The sequence below is a fragment of the Argopecten irradians genome, chromosome 16 (assembly GCF_041381155.1).
Source record: "Argopecten irradians isolate NY chromosome 16, Ai_NY, whole genome shotgun sequence".
NCBI lineage: Eukaryota > Metazoa > Mollusca > Bivalvia > Pectinida > Pectinidae > Argopecten > Argopecten irradians.
This window is the reverse complement of record NC_091149.1, coordinates 13,099,598-13,117,762: the sequence shown is the minus strand read 5'-3', so window position 1 is coordinate 13,117,762 and position 18,165 is coordinate 13,099,598. Positions and strand designations below refer to the sequence as shown.

Here is an 18,165-nt window from a genome sequence, read left to right as displayed (position 1 = left end):
GACAAAAACGGAAGGACATTCTTCATAGACGATAAAGTCATAGACAAAAACGGAAGGACATTCTTATAGAGGTCTATGAAGAGTGTCCTTCCGGGTTTAATAATGCAGTTAAGGATGTACTCCTCTGAGAAGTCAAAATTTTCTTGTATAAAACTTTTTTTCTCATATTGATTTTTGGAAAAAGGAGTCCATACCATAAAAGAAAATTGAAGAAAACATATGTCCGTGTGCTCGTTTTTGAGCTTTTGTCACTCAAAGATACCTAGTTGACAAAATATTGGATTTTATGGGATTTTCGCAGTTTTGACCATATATACACAAGAGGTTAAAGCCATGATTTCCTAATGATGTGTTTGATATGTATGGATGTTTGTAGAATTTATTTATTTTCCAGTAGTCTTCTTTAAAAATATACGAGTTTTGATTAATAAGACTATATTTTTTCTCAGAATAACAACATATGCTATCCCTACCCCTTAATTTTGAGCTACAAAATGCACAATTTTCAGCCATTTTTGCCAAATTAAACCTTTTATAGAAAAAGTTCTAGTATTAAACTTTTGGTAATATTTTGCATATCAAAAGGGCAATGGCTGTTCTTTCTAAGTCAGGCAGAAAAATGGGGGGTCCGTGTGCTTACTTTTTCGCTCCATTTGAATATGTGTTATTTTTTCCGTATTTTAGAGTAAACATTTAAAGTGCTCAAATTACCATTAAATATGCATCTTTAAACATTTACTTTAATCAATAGAATTTTTCGAAAAGTATTTCAGGAGTTTTTCTTCATTCGTTGAAGTAAATTTTATTTAAATTTATGTAGTTCACAAAATATCATTAGCGTTTAGCAATATTGTAAACGGCATTGCCATTCTCTACTTTATATGTCCGAATATATTTGTTACTCTATTAAAAGTACCAGAAATCATGTGTGCGCAAGATCATGTTCCTTTCCTCTAGTCAGCAAACATCTGATTGGGGAATGTGAGTATCTTTTTCTAATTGTATGATTTTCGTTTTTTTTTTTTTTTTTTTTTTTAGTTTTCAATATGTAAGGTTACATCAGACATCAGCACATAAATCATTTATCATCTTTATTCAGTCACTCATTCATCATCATCATCAGCATATATATACCCACTCGATATAGAACATCATTCAGTAATTATCATGTCCAACAGTAGCATATATATTTGATTACCATTATCACACTCAGTAAACAGCATCACTATTGCTACAGCTTTGCACACTAACATCATTACTCAATTCGCATCATCATTACCATGATTATCATCATTGTCAAAAATATCATCAGTACATGTATTTTAATATCATGATCAATAACTCTCATCTTTTAATATCATAATCAATGATATCGCATATATCCTCTTATCATCAAACATAACATTATATATGGTATCATCACCCACATCGACATCATTCACAAGCAAGATAATTGTACAAGGTCATCACTGTTCATTTTACATGTAAGCGTCCAAATTGATCATAATGAGTTATATTTGTAATAATATTTTGATTGTGTACAAACAAACAGAGAAAAAACATACTGAATACTAAGGAGAGAGAGAGGAAGAGACAGACAGACATACAGACAGACAAATAACAAACAGACAGGGACAAGCAGACAGAGACAGACATACAGACAGAGACAAGCAGACAAAGACAGACAGACAGACATGTAGACAGACAGACAGACAGACAGAGAGGTGGGGTGTAACTATAGGACATCAAATATTCAACATTGCCAGGGGAAATAAATAAACAAGAGAAGTAAAAAAAAAATGGGCAAATAATGTATACTTTTTACAACACTGCCAGTTTTTCCCTCTTCTTCTATTCTTATCAAACCTTTCTTTAGCAGAAACACCTTTACTAGTAGCTATAAATTTTTATATCCTATAGTGTCCCTTGATAGTGTTGATTAAAGCATTTACATTTAAGGAGTTATGGAGACTCCTCTGAGAAGTCAAAATTTTCTTGTATTAAACTTTTTTTCTCATATAGATTTTTTGGAAAGAGGAGTTCATACCATGAAAGAAAATGAAAGAAAAAACATATGTCCGTGTGCTCGTTTTTGAGCTACTGTCACTCAAAGATACCTAGTTGACAAAATATTGGATTTTATGGGAATTTTGCCGTTTTGACCATATACACAAGATATTAAAGCCATTTCCTTATGAGGTGTTTGATATGTATTAATGTTTGTAGAATTTATTTTCCAGTAGTCTTCTTTTAAAATATACCAGTTTTGATTAATAAGACTAATATTTTTTTTCTCAGAATAACAACATATGCTACCCTACCCCTTAATTTTGAGCTTCAAAATGCAACATTTTCAGCCATATTTGCCAAATCTAACACTTTATAGAAAAAGTTCTGGTATTAAACTTTTCTTTATATTTTGCATGTCAATAAGGAAAGGGTTGTTCTTTCGAAATCAGGCAGAAAAATGGGGGGTCCGTGTGCTTACTTTTTTGCCCCACTTGAATATTTGTTATTTTTCAGTATTTTAGAGTAAAAAATAAAAGTGCTAAAATTACCATTAAATGTAAAAAAAAAGTGAAAAAAGTGAATCATTGCATACATTAATGCTCAATATTTTAAATATCACGAACCAAGTAAAGATTTACAGCAAAAATTAGCTCGATACAGCTAAAAATGCTGGTGCAGTGATGTTTTAAGTAAAAACAATTTTAGTAAAAAATGATAAAACTTTGGCTCTACTCAAAGCGAAAAAAGACACAATTTCAAAATGGCCGCCAAATGGGCCATTTCTTAATATCCCCGTATAAAAAAATCTGCTTAAGTTAGAACTGTAATTATTTGACAAAATTTGCAACTGGCAACTTGCTACAGATATTGATAAATTGTATTTGAATATCTCATAACTTCTTTGATCTTTGTCGAAACGAGACTTCAACGGGACTGAAACCTCAGAAGAATACATCCTTAAGGAGTTATGGAGACATCTCACCTTGTATATATAATGTTTAATTATAATGAGAATTTCTTTATATATCCCATTAATTTTCAGATTCTGTCAAAGATGACCAAAAAGATATGATAATTTATTAAAACCGAAGGGAATAAAGAGTGCATCAAAAGGATTTTCAAAAGTATAAAGAATGTTCTGAACCTCTTGGCATTCCCACAGCACACGTATAATAGTCTCAGTCTCAGAATTACAAAGATCACATAATGGAGAGTCACTACAGATCTAGTTCTGGAAGAAATGTATCTGAGCTGTATTTTTTTCCTTCCGATCCGTACCACTTGAGTTCTTGAGTCATTTTCAGTCCTGATACACTAGCAACAAAATATCTTAATTCTTTTTTCGATTCCCTAAGTGATTTCTCTGAACCATCTAGTACCAGTGAGGTATCATCCACGTATTGAGATAAGAGTATTGGATAGCCGTTAATATAAATTCCTTTATTCTTCATTATGTCGTAATTCAATTGACAAAATTTCTGCGCATAGGAAAAAAGATATAAGGAGCGATAGGGTCGCCTTGGCGACAGCCTTTTTAAATGAGAAAGAATGAAGATGGGTTCCTACCTTGATTAATAGCAGCGCTAGCATTGTGAAAGGTTTTACCAATATATTGCATGACACCCTAGACAAGTCTGGTGTTTTCGCCAATATAACGCCCCTTTAAAAACCCAGTCCGATCGTTATCAATGATTTCATCCAATATTGATTTATATTTACGAACTATGGTACCCGACACTATTTTATAAACAACATTCAAAAGAGTTATTGGCCTCCATTTTTTATGAAATATCTGGATTTATCTCCCTTAGGGATGCATGAGATGATACCTTGTCGTTGTGAGATAGATAAAATGCCAGAATGACCCTGAATTGATCCAGCGCACAAAAAAAAATCCCAAAATATTTCCAAAAACATTTATAAAACTGTAAAATCATCTATATCGGGACTTTTGTTATTTTTTTTATATATTTTGCAAAGTTTTCCCAGCTTCTTCCAGTATTATTAAACCCTCAATCTTATGAATCAATATAACTTGGTTTTTTTCTAAATTGATATCTTCTTGATTGCTATTAGAATCATAGAGCTTTTTTATAAACAAGGCCACTCATAGATGCTGTGAATGAAGGACTCAAACAAAGGAATAAAGAAATTGATTTTCCATTTAAATATTGAATTTAGTATACTAAGTGTGCAGTATTGAATTTTGAAGTTAAACATATATATAAATTGTGATGGTCAAGTGGTCAGGACTCTGTATCCTGAACCGACTTGAAAATAACCAGTGGTAGCGCGGCTACCGCCACATAAGTATTTGAGGGGTAGAAGACTCTTGCCTAACTACCCTAACCATTGACGACTTAGTTACACCATGGATTCACCTGAATAGTTATAAATTCTATAAGAAACAACCAGGATTCCAAAATACAGGTACAAACTTAGACATTTATTAATAAGACACATAAAATAAAGGTTCACAATATCAGCAATATTTCACCGTCTCCACACATACTCAAGATTCCATTCCAACTATCTATTGACATCTTCATTATAATCTAGACTTCACATCAATAAATAAATATAATCCAATAACAGCTGAACCTAACGTAACAGTAACAGATGCATCTTTACAAAGTATTCCCAGCTTCTCAGTACCAAATAAATTCCTAAAATTAGCATGAATAATCTCATAAATCCATCTCAACACATATAAACAACATGTAACACGATACACAAACATTGCAAGCTCAGGAACTGAGGAAATCACCCATCGCTACACACTAACAACAACAAACACAACCGACCTCGGACACAGACAGACGCAGACTGACTGGTTTCAAAGATCACGTCATCTATGGAATATTAGCACGTGAAGCGATCGCTGGATTCGCTGGAAATTGCTGGATCACTCGCTGGATAATCTCTAACCAACATCAATAATCATACAAAACAATGTTTATCTTCTATAAACATTAATAAACGTAAAATGACTCTAATAACTCACTTTTCCTTCCCATCACACGTTCAAAACATCGTCTGCAACAACCGGAAGCACTATACAAAATACGAAACTAATTATAAGCTATCGGCTAGCTCCGCAGCTGTCACAACAATAATGGCTGCGCCCTGTAGCAGAAACATGTGCGTCAATACATGGATTACTTGACATCTTTACAAAATAAACAGACCTCGTAAGTAATCAGTTATCAGTAGTAGCATCTATCTATCTATCAACCGTAAGTGATACAACCTTATCATAAATAGATTTAACTGCATACACTGACAAAACATCGTGTTGTCACATTATGGTATACCGTATTTATTTTATGATTATTGTTTCAAGAGCAATAAGTTTCTTGAAATAACTGAAATAAAATTTCATTAGGAATATTGAAAAGATATTGAGATATTCAGCTGTGAGAACATTTTAATATCAAATCAAATGCTGTAAAGAAGAAATTGTATTGATACAACGATTGAAAATATATCCCTCGACGTTCAGCAATTAACATAAAAACACAAACAAACAACATTCTAATAATCCATGTAGAGGCCGTGCAAAATACGTTCACTTGCACTTTATAAGTCCATATATTGCATTATCGTAAAGTTCCACATTTTCTAGAGCGTGCTCGCTAGTACAGCTACACTAACGTATGCTTCGAGGCGGAATTATTTCGTCATTACCTCAACTAATATATTATCATGATTATTATATTAACTTGTAAATAGGCGGGTTACGTCACACTAAAGTTTTACATACATCATTTTATAGTATGGTAATTACCATACATTAAAATTTAAAGCGATACTCATTATCCAAATTACAACTAGGACAAAATCTTTGTTCTCTCGCAATGTTATTATAATTGCCTTTTTTGATTGCCAAATTATGAATAGATAGACGCGATTTAGAAGATTTGGAGTTTAGAAGGTAAATAGTTGGTCAAATGTTACTGTATCATAAAATGATTTACAAGATGTTTGTATTTATTTAAGCATTTTTGATTCTCAAAAAAACCTGTTATATTTTGATGAGAATTCCAATAAGCCTCCCAGACTCCCAGAATGAGAAAAACTAATAACGACGTCGACATTTTCTCCTATACTTCACAGGGATATCGCGTGTTTCTATGGGAAAGATATCTCTATCTTACACAGGGGGGGGTATGACAGCTTACACGCGCTAGACAATAACGTAACGTCATCAACACATGCAGCGTAGGCGCGGCATGCATTGTCGATGTCGTCGTCAATTTTGACGCATATCGACGTACCTGTGATCATGACGCAAAAAAAAGCGATGAAAAACAGGATTTTTTCATTTTTTTTCAAATAAGTATGGGAGAAAAAGAATCAAACATGGATCTGCCAAGTTGACAGGGATATCTCAACCCAAGTGAAAGATTTTTGCCGTCAACCATCGGCAAGCCTCTGGTTGACATGCCACAATCTTTCACTCGGGTTGAGATATCCCTGTCCACTTGACAAACCAATGTAAGATTCCATTATTCTACAACACACCCACTTCGGCGATACCCAGTCCTGGTATGCATAATGATATTATAGATATACTGGTCAAGTTTCGCAGTTTCAATTTGAATTAGAACACTTTTTAAAAAGTGCAAATATGGCTTTACGTCCTTGGTCAGATAAATGTTCCATTATTTGACTACAGTACAACTCTTTAAATCGAACCCCCATTCCTCGAAAAACCCCATTCCTCGAACTAATCATATGGTCCCGACTGTTTCCCTTTATATTTCATGACCCGCCTACATCACAATAAACTTAATTCACCGAATGTATAGCTCCTGTATTTTCATTTTCAATAAATACAGTTTCAAAATCATTAACAAAAAGTGACTACAGATCGAACCCGGGCCGGCTAGGTGAAAGGCAAGTGGCTTAACCACTCCACCACCCGATCACCACTTATCATAGTAGTGTACTATGGAGATGTCACATTATAATGTCGGTCCACGACTGCCAAAAACCGTTAATAGATCACATAATATCATCAAAATGAACGGAATAGCTAAAAGCACAGCTCCGGCCATTCCTATAGCTTTGGAGGTGGGGCGATTGTCTTCCGCGCAAGTCTTCTTACGAATGGTAGCTACAAGAAAAAATACATAAATAAGAAAAAAATATTAAATAAATAACTTAAATTCAGTTAAATAGAATGCATTAAAAAAGAAAATAAAAATAAATAAATTTAATTAGGTTTACCAATATTTGGCAGCTTTTTTTAAAGATTTGAAAATCAGATTACACTTAATTCTAAAATATAAATAAAATGTAGTTAGATAATGGATATTGTTTGATTATATTAATACATGTAAAAAAAACATCAAGACATAATACAACTGGGCAATCAGTGAGACCCCATGAATTGTATTATCTTCAGCAAAACATATTGGCAGTTTCGACCAGGTACACACATGTACGTTTTCACACTTTGATACTAATAAAATCTTATTTTCAGAAATATTTATATTTTCGAAGGTAAGAGATAGCATTCCTTTCTGTTGAGCATTTACAATACGGTTTTTCGGGAAATTGAAACAATGATAGGCGTTGACGATTTATTAAAACACTGAAATAATAAAATAATCAGTAATATGAAAAATACCAATAAGTATTACATACACGAGAGAGCAGATTTATTCACTGTGAGTTGTTGTTTTAGCTCTAGGAATAGCATCTGCAGTTCAGAACTTGTAAAATTGAAGATCGGCTGTTTCCTTGCGTAGCACCCACAGCAGGATAAATTGGACTGAGCTTCAAGGATAACGTAATGAAGTTTACATGAAATATACGTGTCAAACAATGACAAAAAATGTTCTCATTATTATGAAAGGAAGGAAAATTTAACATGTAACAACAAAATACTATCAACTTCAAATATCACATGACCGATTATTTTTGATGGTTCTTGTTTTTGCGATTTGATTTAAAAACGAGAAAATACAATCTCCAAATATTTCGCGAATCAAATTTTCGCGATCATAGCAATGTTCTGCGAAATCTCGAAAAAAGCGTCCACTCGAAAATAAGCGTCTATACGGTATGGTATGTCTTAAACAAGTCATTCTGTTAAGATATCTTCTTCGTATGGTGACTATTTCACGTACCATGTGATACTTGTGCGAGAATATTGGCGATGTGATTAAGCTAAATCATCACGGCTGTTTATGGCACAATGTTGGGAGCAGACAATCGATTCCATCGTGTTGACGTAAACGAAATATCTAAACCATTGGATTATGTAATCAAAAATATTTCATTGCTCAATGTGCTCTAGTTTGTAATATTCACCCCTCGATGGCGGTTATATTGTAACACCACTTCGAGTTATAGATATCTTGAACTAGAGCCCAGTAAACCATGTTATATTTGTATAACATAACAACACTTTTCTTTGCCTTTTAACTTACCAGTCATGTTTCGCAATATATTGGAAGTTGTTGTTTCAGTAGTCTGTATTGTTACTGTTGACATTACCACACTATCTGGCTCTGTCAAACCAAACTCTGTTGTTGGCGGAGGAGTATTAGGTGTATCTGTTGGTTCGGTTGCAGTAGTTAGTGTAGCAACATTTTGAGAACTACCAGATGGTGTCCTTGTGGTTCCGGTTGAGGTGGGAGTGGTTGTCGATATGGCGGCTGTGGTAGACGTTGTTGTCGATAGAGTGGCTGTGGTAGGCGTTGTTGTCGATAGAGTGGCTGTGGTAGGCGTTGTTGTCGATAGAGTGCCTGCGGTAGACGTTGTTGTCGATATAGTAGGTGTGGCAGGTTCAGTTGTCGAAAAAACAGCAGTTGTGACAGAAGTTGTTGTTGCTGATTCAGAAGTTGTAGTAAAACCCTCACTGGTAGTGGGATTGGTGGTATGTACAGACACCATTGGTGGGGTCATTGTAGGGTTACATGCACATATAGGCGGGATGGCGGCAGTTGTAATAGTTGTCGGGAAACAACTGCTCATGAAACCTACACATATTTAAAACAGACTGTTACTGAATAATGTCTTCTGCTGAATAGACTAGGCTATAGAAAGATGTAAATACTCAGCAAAATAACAAAGAAGGCTTTAAGCATAACATAACATTTTTTTCTATGAGAATGTATTGATTTGAAATAGTTAATAGTGATATTTTACTGGACGGGTCTTTTTTCCGGTATTTCATTTCATTCCTACCATTCAGTAACAATAGACGACCCGTTCACGTACATCATTTCTTTTATGATAAAATACTTATCTAATCCATTCATTCTAGAATCTATCCGTGTTTTGATGCGAAGAAGCAAGGCTGACATATGATGACTAAAATGTCACCATGTTAATGAACCACGACAACTGATTATAATAATGAAATGCTTTAAGACCATGTCTAAACCATTAACTATTCATGTTTTTTTCAAAAACGTTTTAAGAGGATGGCTTGATAGTTTGGTTACTATGGCAGTTTTACAAATGTATTGTGATAAGTCTGTCTATTTGTAGTAGATGAAATATCACTAATTACAATATATCTCACCTGACCATGTACTTTGTACTATTGTTTCGCTCTTTTGAGTATTCCAACATTCAAAGTCAAAGGTTCTGCAGGTACTTATATGCATAAATGTAATCTGCAAAAACAGACAACTTTTAACAAATCACTTAAACATCAAAGTCGCATTCAGGTAGAACTTGGTTGACACGATCTCGGATAATTTGACAACTTCGCTTTAAATATTTTGCCGGTGCCTGCCGAATATGCTCTTATTCTCTATTGAAAGAACTTGCCGGAAAAGTCCAATTTGGCAAATTCGAGAGTTCTAAATTTTACGCATGGTAGTTAATGCTGTACCGCAAAGAAAAATCCGACAATATACTCATCTAAATGAATGAGATATTTTATTGATTTAATCATAAACCAATTTATCTTTCAAAATGGGCACACCCTTTTCCCGTATATTATAACTCAAACATTAGGTATGATATTGTTCGTTATAACAAATAATAGTTGTCTGCATGTGGGAGCAGTTTCAATTTGCAATAGTTTTGCTGTAAATAAAGAAATTGTACAGCAATTACCGAACTACGACACATTGCAAGCAGACAAACACAAAACATTCAATTGTAAAGATACTTTTACAAATGTTACCACATTGGTAGTTCATGTTATTGACCGTAGAGTCTATATGTGTTATTGATTTGCTCTCTTATATCTGGGAAAAGGGGTAGCCCGACTCTCTTTATAGAGAGGGAGTTAAGGTTGTGTACAGTTTTCAAACTCCTCTGTGTTTACAATGCACCATAGCAACAGTAACTATAATGCAAGAGCAAGTAAAACCAGAGAATTATATCATTTTTATATCACACATAGTATTATTGAATGTTCATTTTTTTAAAGTAATCGGCGGACAAAATGTTATATACCCATGTAAATCATTGAAAATATGTATAAACACATCGTTTGAACAGGTGCAAATACAACGCTGGATCTGCAAATACTGTGACGTCATCGTGACGTCATCAGATGTCTATGTGGTTTTGAATTGCAACAATGTATAACATCGTACAACATTGTATCTTTTGCAATGTGAGCTCTGAATGATGAGCAACATTAACTTCCACGCTTAACTATTCAGTCTTTGCATATTACAGAGTTAGCTCCCTTGCGGGTAGGTACCGATTGTTACGTCATCATTTTGTGAGCGCAATTCACGTCGTTTTCTCTGAAACGTATGACGTTGCGCTCCCAAACATATGACGTCACATTCAATACCTACCCGCAAGTGCAGATAACTCTGTAATATGTAAACTCGGAATATGTTTAGTGTGACTGGAAAAAAGGCATGCTTAAAAAGTTATTTTGGGGTTATTAGACCGTCGATGATAATGCCGATTTGTTTTCAGGACTTCAGATGCCCATTCTTATTATATATTTTATGGTTAATGTTAAAACAAGTTTCATATTCAGCAATAATATGGTGTTATTAACTTGCTATTATAAAAAGGCCTACTACCTGTCCGAAACGGCAATTTTGAAAATGCAAACGTAAAAGGAGATTGATAATTTTGTACAGCTAGCAAAATATAAAAGAAATCATATGTATTATCACCCCCTCTGAACAGTTTAAAAAATGATTAGAATGTTAATTTTCATAATGCCCACAGATCTCAATTACCACGCGATTGTTGACTTTCACTGCGCCAGGAAACAAAACAGTGAAATGAATATTTGTTGCTGTCATATATTACACGGAAATGTTGCATTTGTTTGTTTTATTAATTGGTTTCGAAAATGTGGTAAGCTTTTTAACTGTCAATGAAAGCTACAAATTACGTATCGTTATTTTTTGGCAATACAGCCGATACTCATTTTCTATTAGTATTGTATAATATGTAAGCCTAAGACGCAATGGGAATATTGTCAGGTTGGTATTATAGTGCTGAATGAAATTTTAGACTTTTAAAGATGCTCCAACGCCGACAGAGCATAAATGATATTCATCCTTTGAACAATAATTGGAGTTTAATCGTGTATATATGTATGTCTAATTAACACAGAAAATAATATTAAATAATTTATTTTGCCTTTGGTGCATGCGCAATCAGTACTTCATTCCATATAGGATATAGTGCCAGGGAATTTTTTGGGGATGCAATTAATTATTTCTATATTTTTAACTTGAATCAAAATTAGAAGCTCAAACTGTTCAGTGGTGGTGATAGTGTAAAGTAAGTAACGGTTGATATTAAAAAAATATCATTTGTCAGCGGTGGAGCATCTTTAATAATGTGTATTTATATGTTAGATATGCTCCTTTTTCTGTTATTTTCCTTTAAAAATTGAATCTTGCTTTCGTCGGTTTCATGGGGTGATTGAGTTCCTCTTAAAACGAATTTGACATGTTTCAATAGGAAGTCAATGCATCACCCCATGAAATTGACTAAAGCAAGATTCAATCCCTACATTTCTATTAAATCGTATTTAGTTTTATATATATACTAATAAGGCTAATTAAAAAAAATCGCTAGTCTCTAAAATCGTGAGTCTACAATGAGAGACATCCGCAAACCTGCATTATCGTAGTTTGTCATTAGAACTAATTAAAATAAAAAAAGTGCATATATTACAATTTGCCATACATTTATTTAGAACCAATTATCTTATCAATGTAATCCAGATGAAAAATTAAAAACAAAAAACACTAAAGTAGCTTAAGAAATGATTGCACAGCATTCTACATGGTGCCGTTTTTTGACCAACGCTTTTCTTATGATTAATATGCACATTAGTAATTTTTTTCTTAATTTTGTAACGCAGACGAGGTCATCAGCGATAGTAATTAAGTCGACTTTGTGTAACTATTAAAAAACAAGTATGCTAAAAGTATTCTTACCGTTATGCACTTATTGTGTATTTCCGAAGCCACACCCACCGATTTATAATTAAACGGTTCCTCGATGTGTAATATTTCTTCAATTGTCGTAGTTTCTCCCCTTTTGAAACTGAAGCTTACGTTTTGGCTTATTCCAATAATATCAAAGATGAGGATAGATAATGGGTTGTATTGACCAACATTATTGGTTGCACGAGAGTTTATTTTTATCTCCCATTGATCATCTAAAAGAGAAACAGTACATGCTTGAAACCAACATTATGATATATCAGAGTTATTTCCCTTTACATAATTTCATCAGTACAGATGGAGAGCAACAAAGGGAACTAACTCTAAAACAGAAATTGAATAGACATTTTATACCATACAATTTACAAGTCTTTGTCTACTAAACAGTATTTTATCTTTTGAATTTTTTTAATCTGAAATGTTCGACAATATATTTACTAATAACTTTTACCATTCGGGTATGGTTAACAATGCATTATAATCATATAACTATATATGTAAGTTTACCGTTCGGATATAATGTTTGCTTGCTTCCGTCAGCTCCCAAATAGCAGTTACATTCAAATGTCAAATGAAAGGAGGAGCTCGCCATCGTCAACTGCAAAACATTGAAGGTGATGAAATGTTCCAAACGATTGTCTTTGGCGCGTTCTATTCATCAATTCAGATGTAATGTTTAGTAATATGTCTAGTAAATCACAAAAACATGTCAAAGATTCAAACATTGTTTTTTTTTATATGAACTGTCATACGATTGACTAAGAATTTAGTTTGTATCGCATAACTGCCAAAATCCGAAGGTAATTCAGGAAGCGGAAAAATGATATTGATGTTAATCTATAACAGTCATTGCTTATCAAGTCTGTTGCTCGGTCCTGTGTAGCACCTAACATGACAAACAGTAATTAATTTCCCATCTAGGTATTATATACAAAAATTGAAATCAAAATGAGCTGCCGTTAAATGCTGTTGATAATGTAAAATCAATTTGTGGGAGAATCAATTACTCTTTCTATTATCAATTTCTTGAAGATTTTAAAACTTTCTTATTAAACGTTTAGAACTTTTGTTTTCCTTTCAATATTTTGAGAATATCTCACAGGTATTATACAAAGTTTATTGTTTAACCGTATCAATACAATATTCATTGTACCTTTTCAAAGAGGTAATTAACAGTTTCTGCATTTCCATCATTCCAGACGTCAATCTTCATTGGTCTGTCAATGTTAGGTATATTGACATTGCATACACTCGGCATGTTTATCTCCATGGTAACATTTGGTGCAGGAATACTATTTCCGTCGTCTTCTCGCTCGTAGAACGTGACTGACAGGTCAGTGCATACAGTCGTTGCTTCAATAGGTGACACACTCACGGTGATTTCCCAATCATCAGCTGAAAAGTATTATATCATTATCACACTTCCTACTTTTAAGTAGCACTTATAAAAGGGAACGTATGATTTTGACCGTTTTGGCCCCAAAATCTGTGCAATTTTTAATATTTATCTAATTTTCAAATTGTTGGATTTGCATATTTAGTACATTCCTGTTTAAATTACAATGAAAGTTTTCTAATTTAATTTATATACATGTATCACAAACTCTTCACCTCTGGATTACAAGTTCGAATCACATGCAAGGAAAATTCCAGGTACTGACCGCTGATCGGTACTTTTGCTCCGGTACCTTCTGCAATAATCCACCATGTTAACATCACAAATCCTTAAACGATCCTAAAAGTCCTCTTATAGGATGTTAAACTAATAATAAAATTAAAACAATACTAAGACCAGAAGTTAGTCTCGCTGGAGATGACAGTACTCATAAGGTAATAAATAATTAAACCTGGTGACCAGTTCCTGGAACCAGTACGGATCGTCCAATTTGATGTGGATGAGGAGAAGCAATATAGCCGGAAGGCAGACCAATGGAAATATAAGATTGATCACTTCTTGTAGAAATATACCATCTCGAAGATGTTCCGAGGGAGGGATTTAAACGTCAAGCGATTGATAGACTTGTCTAGACTTGATAGAAATGGCATTTGAACGCATACATTGTCGAATCAAACTAAATTCGAATTTCATTTACACGTGCGTCACCTGATTGGTTTAATACACAAGTGTCGAAGTTTTAAGTTTTTGTTGTCGAAGTTTTAAGTTTTTGTTTGAACGTGATGTGAATATTGTCGTGAATATTACAATAACGAAAATGATCATAGACTGGAAAATCGATTTCCAAGTATAACTTGTTTGTAATCACGCGAGAGTGTAATTTCGTAATCACGCGATAGTGTGACTCTGGATACTGTCTTGCGCAATGCTGAATCTTGTTTTGACTTCGGGTTTCCAGTTTACGAGAAAGTTTTCCAACTCATATATTGGATGATTTACATAGAATAACGTTACCGAGACACCTCTATCACAAGAGTTCGCTTCAGAGAAAATTCTATGTTAAATTTCAACGCGACAATTTGTGAACAGCGAAATAACATTATTCAAGTGTTCAATATATTCGATAACAACAACAACTTCAAAGCTAAATGATCATTAGCTTGTGGAATGTTAGATAACTAAATCACAATGATAAAGACCTAACTTCCGGTAGTATATGTGTGTTGAAATTTGAGCACAGCGGAAGTTCACATTCACGACACCAAAGACAAAACTAGTACGTTCGCACTAAAACATTTGATGCAGGACAGACACCATCTATAGAACAAAGTCATAGCTATAGGATTTTAGAGCACTGTACCATCAATTTTACTGTATGTGTTGGTTTGAGCTAGCAAGTTCAAATGTTATAGATTTTCGACAAAATATCGCTTTAATATTAATTACCGCTAATGTTACATACCTTTGTCATAGTGTCTTAAAACTAATTAGTATAAAGAAGCTGACGTAGGTGAGGCAATCAAGCATATCGGTAAGAGGGTTGAGATTTAACCAAGCATAACGATGTGTTAAGGCCTTTAGTTATATTGATTAGGGCCCTAAATTACAATGTAGCAAGTAGGGCCTCAGCTTTATAAGTAATTACTAATGATGTTAGTGGCCTAGGTTACTATGTTAGGACCCAAAGATAGCTATAATATGCCCTTTAGATAACTAACTGAAAGCATAATATATATAATATAACCATATGTATTAATTTGGGTAAAAACGAGGACTAAATAAATTCTTTCTTTAGTTAGCTAGGTTAAGGCACTATATAATAACAATTAATACGTGGCCTTACTCTATAGAATAGTCAAATTAGGGTCCTAGGTTAATACGTTAAGGTGGTAAGACAGCTATGTGTGAACCTTCAGTAACCTCAGTTAGATTCCCATATATCATTTCACTTGTTTGGTCAATGGACTCAATGATACATTGTTTTCTCAGAGTCCGTGTCCTGATGGCACGGATTTTCTCTGCGATGTGTGAAATTATTTAAGGCTTCAAAGTAACTGATCCATGTAAACATTAATAATATGATATGGGAGGATATGCAAATCTCAATGGAAATGTTTATTACATTTTATTATTACTTGTGTTATTCTTACATCACAATTAACGACATTATTCGCTGTGATCCAAAATGTAGTATTGAGTCAATAATGTTTAGAAATGTATTAGTCACAGTGCCTTCTGTCGATATGAAAGCAATTATGTATGCATGTAGTTTAAAAAATAGGTTTACTAGGCCTTATGGTAGGCGATACACATGAACTCAGCAAAAAGGGTATTTAATATATATTGAGGGCAGAATGTCCGCATGCATATCAATGGTCCACAAAATCGTAAAAAAATTAAGTCAATATAGGAAAAGTCAAAACAAAATAAATGGATAGGATTCAGAAAAATGGTCAAACAAACAGTTAATATAATTATATAACTGCTGTATTATTTCTTTGAAATCAGCTACTAATGGAAGACGAAATATGTGCTGTATATATAATGAAATAGATTAATTAATTTCTCTCTTCTATATTTGTCTTAACTACCATCTTCATATACAAAACAACACAACATGACCCAAACTAAGTATTTGAGAGTACACACAGTACTAGTGTACTGGCAGTCCGTACCAAATTGAATACACAGCATACTTCTATCCGATTTTTAATACGTATGACTTATTCATGATGAACATAATGAAATGTAAATTAGAGAAAACAATACAAGTATGGTTTATAAATGCGTGCATATTGAACTACTATTTGAGACACCCATGAGTGCCCTCTGGGAATGGTAAAGTCCAAAGATATTATGAATTTGTTATACTGAAAATATTATGTGATACAAGGCAGGTATTCCAATCCCACAGAATATAATACAAATAACTAAGTAAACATCTAATATGAGATAAAGTTATACATTAAATATGTGTTCGAGTTACATAAAACTACTTACCATCCGAGACACGCATAATTACAATAAAGAGTATAAGCTGCATTGCATCCATCTTGAATGATGCCAGTTGGTACAAGCAACTTAAGAGGTTTCAAACTCGTCAAGGATTTGCTGCTTAGCACTAGATGTCTTTGTAATTAAACTATTCCGAAAGACGCTACTCTACTTTAGTCGCTAATAATCAATCACAACCACCCTTTACCAACACATATAATCACAACAAAGGCTATACCTCTGTGCCAACTACCCAAGCCTTCAAACTTCATTAATATTCAGACAAATCTCTCGCACCAATCATAGTAATTTCTCTGTAGCTCTGTACTAATGAGAATGTGTATAGGATAAATATAGAGGATCGTATACTCGTCACTGTGTGATATGAAATTTATCGTTTTTGAGGGGTCCGAGGGGTCTCCCCCGAGAAAATATATTACGATTTTGTATTTTGATGATTTTAAAGCGTTAATGAAACGGTATTTTTTCGATTTAAAGTTACCTGTATTTAGAAATGATAATTGTGAGTGTCGTCATACATGTACCATGTTGTGTAACTCAAAATAAAAATGAACTGATTGTCTTGCTAAGACATATACACTCTCGCTTTTGATACATCATGTGTAAAACTGAAAGCTAATTAAAGCAACTAATTAGTCTGACCTGATTTATGCATAATTTACACCTATATCTATTTCTATTGCAAGTATAGTAGTTGCATCATCAGGCGTTTTACTTGTTGTATTGCGTTGCTTAAGTGTTAATATATTGATCGAGGAATGTAAGCCATGGATGTTTGTTTTACAATAAAATGATCTGGATGGATGTGACGAAATTCATATTCTGCAATATTCTCAATTCTTGGTAATGGTGAAATAACAATTATTTTCATGCATTTTAACGCTAAATCAATATACGGTTAAAATCTCAATATATGATACAAGTTTTCAGCTCTTAAACTACAATGTATATAACACTCTTTTCATTGTTTTACATGTGGAGTAACAAATCAACAATTGCATAACGGCAATTGTGCTGTTATGTGATTCCATTGGTAGGGCATTCTTTGAATATTGATTATTAGGAATACTTTTTTATACAACTAACGTATAGATACACATTTTCATTAATCATAGATACTTGTCAGAAAATGGTTGTAGTTATCGTTAAAACACAGACTGAATAGCAACGACGTCTGTGCGGATTATTTAAAGTTTAAGTGTTTAAAGCAAACCTTGAACGGGGTGTTATACCAGCATTGTAACTAGATTGTGTGAAATGAAGAAGGCAGTGAACTTCATACTTCTGGTGATGGTATCTCTTTTGTACGGTAGGTACAGATGAAATGTATGAATTTTA

At 33.5% G+C, this 18,165-nt stretch overlaps 1 protein-coding gene across 1 annotated transcript in view; it reads right to left on the bottom strand.

Annotated features, from left to right (window-relative positions):
- LOC138310001 (probable maltase-glucoamylase 2) overlaps positions 1–16,864 on the bottom strand; it is a 28,202-nt gene extending 11,338 nt beyond the window's left edge. The window contains exons 1-4 of the mRNA XM_069251151.1: positions 16,813–16,864; positions 13,570–13,811; positions 9,551–9,644; positions 8,451–9,002 (exon numbers count right to left, since the gene is read on the bottom strand). Coding sequence (XP_069107252.1) covers positions 8,451–9,002; positions 9,551–9,644; positions 13,570–13,811; positions 16,813–16,864 — 940 coding nt within the window. The remainder of the gene's footprint in view (positions 1–8,450; positions 9,003–9,550; positions 9,645–13,569; positions 13,812–16,812) is intronic.
- Between the last annotated feature and the right edge of the window lie 1,301 nt (positions 16,865–18,165).